This window comes from Limulus polyphemus, unplaced genomic scaffold (assembly GCF_000517525.1).
Source record: "Limulus polyphemus unplaced genomic scaffold, Limulus_polyphemus-2.1.2 Scaffold1029, whole genome shotgun sequence".
NCBI classification, from domain to species: Eukaryota; Metazoa; Arthropoda; class Merostomata; order Xiphosura; family Limulidae; genus Limulus; species Limulus polyphemus.
Window position 1 is genome coordinate 315,620 of NW_013666639.1, and position 10,153 is coordinate 325,772.

At 29.6% G+C, this 10,153-nt stretch overlaps 1 protein-coding gene across 1 annotated transcript in view; it reads left to right on the forward strand.

Moving 5' to 3' along the window:
* The window catches only part of LOC106461777 (phosphatidylserine synthase 2-like), a 43,195-nt gene that overhangs the window by 7,425 nt on the left and 25,617 nt on the right, over positions 1–10,153 (forward strand). Inside the window, exons 3-4 of the mRNA XM_013921631.2 lie at positions 3,215–3,316; positions 5,686–5,768. Of these exons, the coding sequence (XP_013777085.1) occupies positions 3,215–3,316; positions 5,686–5,768 (185 nt within the window). The remainder of the gene's footprint in view (positions 1–3,214; positions 3,317–5,685; positions 5,769–10,153) is intronic.

A 10,153-nucleotide genomic window follows, 5' to 3' on the forward strand; every position in this document is an offset into this window, starting at 1 on the left:
TGCCAGATGCCCTCTATTTTTGTATAAAAGCCCAGCAAATAAAGTGGAGATATAATTGCAGATAGCAGATTGAGAGATATAGAAACAGATAATTGAGTCAGGTTAGCAGTAGTGACCTTAACTAAAGTGCGTGAATCATTCTGAATTATAGCGTGTGTTTAAGTTAACGTGACTGTGGAAATTCTGGGTATTGCAAAGTTTTATTGAGAAAGAATAAACTAGTTTTATTTAAGAAAGGACCTGTGTCGCTAAAGTTTCATCGGAAAGAATTTTTACGGAAAATTAACAAACGAACACAGAGGCGTAACAATATATTAGGAGAATTGAATAAACAAAAAAATCAATAAAATAATCTTTGTGTAGCATAAGTTATCCAAACTACAAATATAATTTATCATACAGTACATTATGTACAAAATTCAGTGGTTCTGGTTAAAAATGTTTTAACCTTTTCTTAGGAGCTGCTTGAAAATTCTATTTAGTTTACATATGATTGCATTATGTAAATTAATAGTGTATGAAAGTCTAGAACTTTTAACTTGTGACAATACAAACTGTGTGTGTTTTAGCTGTACATTTCTACTAAACTATAAATAACCATTCATTACATACAAAACTGTATACTCTATTCACCTTTCATAACTATATACTTACACTGAAATCTGATGATTTTATAAAGGAATACAGTTAATAAAAAGGGTTTGTATTAGTTCTTTTCTCTTCATAACCCTTTATACTGTTTCATTGGAAGCTGTCATTTATTTTGTAGTTACTAAGTGTACTCGGTGGTTATTATGTGTTAGGTTCCAGTCAGTATGACAAGAACAAGCTTTAGTGACTGTACATGTTTGTAAGGTAAGCATATCAATGTAATATAACAAAGTACTTAAAACAAAGTTATAGTGCATTGTGAAATCAGAATGTTGTTCTCTCAGTATTTAATTAACTGTAGTTGGTGTGTTTTTACTTAGAATACAATCAACTATTATACTGAACATATTTAAAATGAAAAAAACTTAAGAGCATTGAAAAAGTACATAAGTTAAATTTTAAGGCAGAAATAATCAAATATTAAAAATGTTCATTGTCTGTGAAACTATATTTGAAGATATCAGAGAAATGAGGAATTGGAAAAAATTAATACTAAGTCTAAAAATCATTAATCAGTAAACCAAGCTTGCAAGCTTTTTTGCTACTGTTTTAACAAATAATATCTTGTATGATAGTTAATTATACAATGCATCCTGAAAAGTATACTAGAGTTTAGTTTAACCTGTTTTAAATTTATTTTACAAGGCTTATATTTTCAATAGTATACACAAGCCTAATGTGCAATAAAAAACTGCCTTGGGGAAGATCACATTTATTGAATAAGAAAATAACTGTTACATTTTACTATCCAACTAGTTCCTATATTTCATCATATTTTCAAATTCAACAAGTTGTTACAGTTTTGTTGTTATTTGTTATTATGCACAAAGGGCTATCTGTGCTCTGCCCACCACGGGGATTGAAACCCGGTTTCTAGCAGTATAAGTCCGCAGACATACCACTGTGCCACTGGGGGGCTTGTTACAGTGGCTTACATATTTCAAGAAATAAGAATTAGCATATGGTTTGAAGAAGATAATTACTGAACTTTTTTGATAATTAGAAAAGTCCTGTGTGTGTGTCAAGTGACCAGATTTTCTGGAATCCAAAGCAGGACATCTAACTGATGAATAAAAATTTGGTTGCATTAAAAAATAAAAACTTCTTTTCACAAAAAATTCATACCATCTTATTATTATACTTTTCATTAGATATTATTTTCTTTAACAAATCAGGAGTGCATTTTGGAAACATGTAATAGAAAATAATGACATTCATGAAATATATATACCATCTAATCATTACAATTCTTATTTGAAGATATTTTCGTTAAACAACCTAAGATGTTTTGGGCTTTCAGTACATATCCTAAATAAACAAACTAATTTCATATTGTTTTGTCAGTTATAACAATATTGCTATGTACTGAATGCTAATATATGACATTTCATTGATTTCATAGTATAAAGGTCAATGGTTAACATCTAACAGTGTTTAATGAGACGATAAACAATCTAATTTCATATTATTACATCCTCAATAAGTATATGATTATTTATGTATTTAAATGTTAATATATGAAAATAAAGGATATCTATATGAGAACAGGACAAATCTTATGTGCATTCATAGTATGGTCGTGCTTACCAGTCAAAATGGTATATTTAAGTGACAAAAATAAAACCTATTATTCTATAGGTATTTGAAAAACTTGTATCATTCTGCCACAATTTAATTCTTCATATTTTTAGCCGACACTAGGTAGTTGATACATAATTGAACAGAGTGGTTTGAACATTTGTTTAACAACAAGTAAAAGCTTGGAATGGTCTATTCTCTATTGATGGTATGTCTGTGGGCCAGACTAGTTTCAGAGGGTCACTGATGAGGAGTGGAATTCTCTGAAACTAGTCTGGCCCACACACATACCCCCACTGAAAGAATAGACCATTCCAGGCTTTTACTTGTTGTAAAACAAATGTTTTAACCACTCTGTTCAAGTGCTTACCAGTATTAATTTTGATAATGTGAGACATTTAAGTTCATTATCTCCCAAAGCAGGACATTTTCGCATCTCCTAAAGTTTCTGGGGGACAGCAGGGCAGGCAGCTCAAAAACAGGACTGTCCTGCCAAAATCAGGATGTTTGACCACATTCCCCATGTAGAATTTTCTTCTAAATAAGCCATATTTAACCAAACTTTAAAGTGAAAGTATAAATCACATCTTAACCAGAATAAGTTTTGTATTTTCCTTGAAGACAGGAGAGCCTACCTATATGATATAGTTCAATATAAGTAGTAAGAAAAGTGTCACATTATTAGGTTTATGTTATATGCATGATCAATTTTTATAGGCTTGAGAAAATAATAAAAATTTTCTATATATGTCACATTCTATGGATACAAGTGATTTTTAGACAGTTTTACATCTGCATGTTTTGTTGCTTGTATTTTTTAATACTTTTGTTCAAAGTCTACTTATGACATATATATACATCTGCTTATTTAGATATATTATTTTACAATTTTAGTATCAGCCAGGTAAGATAATTTTGTATTTCAACTTAAAAGTTATCAATAAAGAAACTGTAATGTAATTGAAAGACTATTCTTTCTCTGCAGGAGAGCCCATACCTTAACAGTCTTATTTTTGCTGTCATGTACTCTTGTATACGTTGCTATTTTAGAACCAGTCATTGATGACACACAGTTTAATGCTAAAAGGTATGTGTAAAAAATACTTCTTTTCAACAGGCTTAAGTTTTATATCTTTTCCAAACATTTTATATAATATTTAAAGATATTCAATCCGTATTAGATGTAAAGTGATAACTAAATTTTGAAGCTATAGTCACTGTATAATAAAGAATAGATGATAATAAACATTAAAGGATCAAATACATGAAGTAGTTGTGGAGCTTAATTTTACCAGCTATGTTTAATTGAAGCTGAAACTTGTCAAAGTGCCTGCTCATCTGGATATTTAGTTAGTTTTGCAAAAGCAAAGACTAAATTAGAATTGCTGAGAAAAGTTTAAATGCGCTTTTCATATATAATAACTTTATTGCAGTTTTCCATAATAGATTAAATACAATGAAATTTAGGTGAAATTGTTTCCATGTTTAAACACTCTTTTGGAGGAAATTCAAATTGTCAAACACAGTACATTTATATGGAAAAGTCAAAGGATTTGGAGTATATATTCTCTTATATACTTCAAGCTATAGAATGCTGGATAGCAGTTTTTTGTACAATATGTGAGAAACTAAAGATATCCAGATTTAGAACTAGACATATATATATTCTCATTAATGCATCCATAAGATAATTTATTTTAGGTACCACAAAGTTAAAAGACTAATGTAGTCTTCTCCCACTGACACTGGTTACTTGACCTGCTTCAGGATCAAGAAGATTAGCTTGCTAGTTCATCAGTTTTCTGAATAATAAATACTGATGTTAACTTGAAAAAATAATAATTGATTAGGGTATTTGTTTGTTATTAGGCACAAAGCTACACAATTGGCTAGCTACCTGTGCTGTGCTCTCAGACTTATTGCTGATCCACTGTGTGGCCAATTATGATGCTAATATAAATAAATAATATACTGTTAAAAAAATTCTTACCTTAATTCTGATTTGTTGTAACATAAAAAAAGAATTGATAAAATTACATTTTATTAATTGAATCCAGCTCACATTGTAATAGTTGTTCTTCAAGCGATATGCAAATATAAATAACTCTCAACCACTACTATGTCTGCTGTATCTCTGCAGACCTCGAGAGCCCAGGTATTGGCCATAAGGCTTCATTGGTACTGTGGTTGATGTATTATCATAAACTCTTGTTTACTTTCACCCAGAAGTTTAAATTAATAATACCTAACAAGAGCAGGATTATTTCTAAGTAAATATAGATCAAAAATAAAACGAATTTCCCAGAATCATAGGAATGTATCTCAAACATCTCTGAGATTTAGTACTTTACACTTGGTTTCATACAGTAAGAAGTAAGTAAACCACTTAGAATTTAACCTTAATGTTTATGTTGTGTTACAATACTTTGAAATCAATTAATCAAAAGAACCTTAAGATTTTTTATTTCTTTGAAAATTGTGTGGTTTTTGTGTTTGTCAAACTGACACAAGTCATAATAGTGTAGTATATTCAGGTGAACTGAATATTCATTTGAGCTATTGTATAGGTCTGCTAAACAACAAGAGATTCGCTCAGGTTATAGATTACACAGTAGTACTAACGCTCTTATTAACTGAGTCAATGTAAAATGAAGTAACAAGACTAGACAAAGTGAAATACAAAATTAACAATCTTTATTAACACAATAAAGACATGCACTTATAGTTTACTTACATTTGAGTGTCATTTTCATTGGACTGACAACCAAATTGTACTAGTTTTATCTTTAATGATGTTCTACACCAGACTGCCAAATTCAAGGTTTCTTAGTTTCCAAGAAACCTTCCATTTACCCAGAGCAATATGCACTATCCACGTGATTGGTCATTCTCACTACAACATAAGTGAGACCTTAATCTCTAGGTTCCACCTGAACAACCATTGAAAGACACTGCTGTCAACATTTTTACACAGCATCCTGCTAAATAACATTCTCCAAAGGCATTAAAAAGTATTACCTACTTTAAGGAAAACAAAAGTAATTTGAAACAAGATCAACTTAAAGGTTCTGTGAAACCTGCACGTATACAGAATAAAGAATGAATTCAGAGGACAGACATACATGGTATATTCTATACCATAACAGTAAATTAATTGTGAGTTTTAAGACTGTTCAGTGTAGTTTGAGTGCACCTTTAGGTTTTAATGCTTTTAGATTGAATATTATTTTCTTTATTACCATATACTTTTTGTACTTAATATTAACTATCAGAATTGATACAGTAACTGGTAAAGTGAGGATTTTAGAGTACATAGTAGTTTTGTAATTAAATAATATACTGTAAAGCTCAGTATAATTTAAAAAATTACTTCCGTTTTTTACTAGTAATGTGCTTTATAATTGAGCAGTATTAAACTTTTTATATTGATGGGATTTACATTTTATAACTGATCAGGGGCCTTGTTGCTTGTGTCATAGCATTTTTATTGCTGGGTGTAACTCAAATTCCTGATGGACCTTTTCTAAGACCTCATCCAGGTAGGCCTACCTTAAATACATCTTTGTATAAGAATAACATTTGTGCTTGATTAATGATTTATAATGTGTTTTATTAGAATTTTATTAAAATTTGATAATTAGAATTTTTATTGAAATATGTAGTGTATTTTTAATATCAGAAATATTTAAGATACGTATTTTTATTTTCATTTTATTATTTAGATAATATAAGCATCTTTCATGTTTTTTGTTTGTGCACATAAGAGCTGCTTATGCAAAAGTATGTATATTTAGCACTTGAATAATTAACATTATCTTTTATCAACACATTAATGTTGCTTCTAATCTTTGAAACACTTTTTATGTAATTTTTAATTGTGCATCTTAGATGGTTATTTTTATATAATTCCAGCTAGTTACAATCTCAAACCAATGCATTTATTCATTGAAAGTCATATAAATCAGACCTCAAGGAGAGAGGCTATAAACTTGTAGCTCAAGTTCTGATTTCTACTCTTTTGGTAATAGTTAATTTTTTGCAACAGGATACTTCACATATTTTACTTAAATTACTCATTAATGCCTTTGAGAATAGAATATCAGCAATCCTGTGGCTTGTCTATTGTAAATAAAAGAATTTTATAATTTTTCACTACCAACCCTGTTAAAATTGAGGTTTTTCTTTTATCCTCTTACATTTCCCTATCATCTTATTACATATTCTCAACAAGACATACTTGTGTAGATTGTTTTTAAAAGGCAGCAAGTCATAAAAGTTAGTAGTTATTGGCTATGTATAATGATTTGTTCCTAAGAAGCATTTCAAGCAGCAACTGTTTGAATGTTTGACAGTCAAGTGGTCAGTGTCTTTGGAAATTTTATTAATTAATAAGTGAAGCTTTTTTTCTTTTCTTTAGGAAACAAAAGTCTGATAAATATTTAAGCTTAACTCTCACAAGTCAATTAAATGCATGTTAAGTTCAAAAGAGGCTGAGTGATTTATTTTTTCCATTGATTTTTCTCTCCTTATATTAAAATTTTTTTTGTAACGTATAATGAATTTCTAGCACAATAATTTGATTTTCTTTTAATACAAAGACACAATGCTACAGAGCTAATTGAAATCTATATGTTAGACTTTCCTCTGTGAAGTGATTTATTCATTTTTCATAGTGTTGGCAAGTGTAACTATTTTTTTTAGTCTGGTGTCAAATCTTTGAAACATTATTTTATAACAATTACACTACTACTTTTTTATTTCAAAATTGATAGGTGTATCAAACATTAGTCAGAAAAATATGTTGTTGCTAGAGTACATAAATGTTACAGCTTAGGGTGCATAAACTACTGAAGTTCATCATTAGTCACAACACAAGGGTGTTTAATACATTGGTTTCAGTTATAATCAGATCACTTAGCTGATGGGAGCTTGTGACCTGGTTGAGGATTTAGCCATGATCATCTAATTCAGCATACTTTTCTTAAACAATGATGAAATAACTTTGTTTTATATACTTTTAAAATGAAACATTAAATTGCTGTTTATATTTTTGAAATAATAAAACATTACTATTATATACATATTTGTAGAATGGTGTTTCTAGAGAGAATTACACTCCTAACTAATACTAAGATCTGAAAATTTAAAAATTATATGTATAAGATGAAAATATAAATATCACTTCTATTAAAAAAATAAAATCTATAACTTTTGACCCCTGAAACTTTGTTAAAAAAGGTATAGAAAAACTCAAAGAAAATTAATTAAACCATTGATAACATGGGTTTGAAGTGATTATTCAGAAATAGAATTAATAAAATGTATAATGTACCTATTGGTTTATTATTATCATATCTGAGGTGTAAATATGTAAACAGAATGGGAATAATCTTCAGAGTAACTAATCTCTACTCTATGTATAAATTAAAACTAAAAACAACCTCAGTGGGCTATCAAAATACCCCTCCCCTTTTCTTTTAATTCCAAACTGGTTATTTAACTGCAAAGACATTATTTGTTCTGATGCAAAAATAAGGTAAGTTTACATTCTTTCTGAGGACTTTACATACTAACTTACCTGTAGCAAGATATTACAGTAACAGTGTAATAAAAATACTTACCCTTAGCAAGATGATTATTACAATAACAGTGTAATAAGAATATCACAATATGAAGTTAGTGCATTCATAAAAATCAATCATTTAACTGAAAATGGTTAGTAGCAGCAAAAGAAAGTTTTTTTATAAAGTTTCTTGTCACTCAAATTCAGGTTTTCAGGTATGGAATACCAGTATCTAAGTTTTACAAATTAGATTCTGAGTATCCCTGGTTTCATTTGTGTAGCTTTTATAAAGCACCATATTGAAGCTTGCTTTGATACAAATTTTGGAACCTGGTTGATTCACAAAAAGTTCCCTTTGTTGCTCTGGAATTTCTCTGCAAAATGTTATATATATCTAAGCCTACTTATTTTATTATGAAACTATGATATTAAATAATATTCACACACTTTGAACATACAATATATTATTTAATATCATAGTTTTATGCAAAAGTACATATATATGTCAAATTGGTGTTCATGTGTTTTTTTATGACTTTTGATACCATCTGATACAAGCTTAGTCCCACAGTGTGATGAAATAAAGGTATTTTACAGTGAAATTCTTATGAAATTATTACATATTTTCAAATTTCCTCTTCTATTTAATTATTTGCTTTTATATCTAAAAGCTAATTATTTCTTGCTAGAAGATCACAATGTCACCCTTTCAACACAGTTTAGGCTGTAACCTCTTGCTTACATTAAATGCAAGCATTCACTTCTCAAGAATTTGGTTAAAGCTTAAATAAATCTTCTAATATTTGTCATTAGTTATTATATATTACTACTTTTTTATTTCAAATTTGACAGGTATATCATAAATTAGTCAGAAAATTATGTTGTTAGAGTTAAACAGAGCAAGTGCATGTTTTTATGCTACCACAAGTAGGTTTTATTGGCCATGTTTATGTCCTTTAAAAACATTTCAGCAATCCAGCAAAGACCAATCAGAGTCAGTATAGTTGAAAAAGGATTATGGGATTGTTATGGGAAACTGATATATTTATTACTGAATAAACTAATTCTTTGTTTAAAGTAATTATGATTATAGAAGAGAGTAGAGCATTGTTACAAAGAACTGGATATCTGGCTTTAGTACACTGTTACTAAACAAATTCATTGTTAAAATTATTGTCCCTAGATTTGATGTGCATTTTTTAAACATTAGAAAACTATTAGTATATATAGACACACACACACACATTAATTGCCAGAAAAGTTGAATTTTATTGAGTTAGAGCCATGTGAATCTATTACTTTGGGTTGATTTTTCATTCTTGATAGATACTTGTTTATGATGTCATAGTTAAGACCATTTCTAATTTCCATTTTGAGTAATAAGTGCAATAATTATAGAAAATCTTTACAGTCTCTAGAATAATTATGAGTATAGGTATTTAAGTACATGTAGGTTTCTTTCTGCTGAATGGAAAATATTTAGAGATGAGAAGCAGACATTTCCATGTGACAAAAGAAAGTGGTACTTATTGTGAGGTTACATAGATAGAGATAAGTATGATAAAGCTAGGCCTGAGGGAATAAAGTTTTTTGTATTAAGTTAAACTTTTGAATTACAAAATGCAGTACACAAGTTTACTTGGTACCACATATATAGGTGAAACTAAAGTCCTCTAGGTAGGTATCTTCATAACATAACGTTTTGGGACAACGTGAGACCTGTTGGTCCATCTGGACTGTTCCATCCTCTAAACTTAATTAAAAAATAAATAAATCTTAAAGCCAGCCCTTATCATTCATATACTTATCAAGCTTTTTCTTAAACTCACTTAAATTCACTGCCTCTACAACATCCGAAAGTAACTCATTCCAAAGGCCAACCACCCTGTTAGAAAAATGAAACTTTCTTAGCTGAAGATGACACCTACCTTGCCTAAATTTATATTTTTGTCCCCTAGTCATACTGTTCTCACTGTTAAATGTGAAAAAAGATGATGCATCAACACTATCAATCCCTTTACAATCATAAACACCCCAATCAGATCCCCCTAACTCTTCTTTTTTCAAAAGAAAACAATTTGAGAGATTTCAGCCCCTCCTTATATGACATCCCCTATATCCCAGGCACCATTCTAGTAACCCTTTCCAACAATTCAATGTCTTTCCTAAGGTAAGGAGCCCCAGAATGAATATAGTGGCCTAACCAGTGACGTGTACAATGAAATTATAACCTGTTAAGACTTATATTCAATATTTCTGTGGATACAACCTAAAATTTTGTTTGCCCTACCACTAGCAACAACACATTGCTTGGATGGCTTTAGAGACTGATCGACTATTACACCCTTTCCTTCATAACAC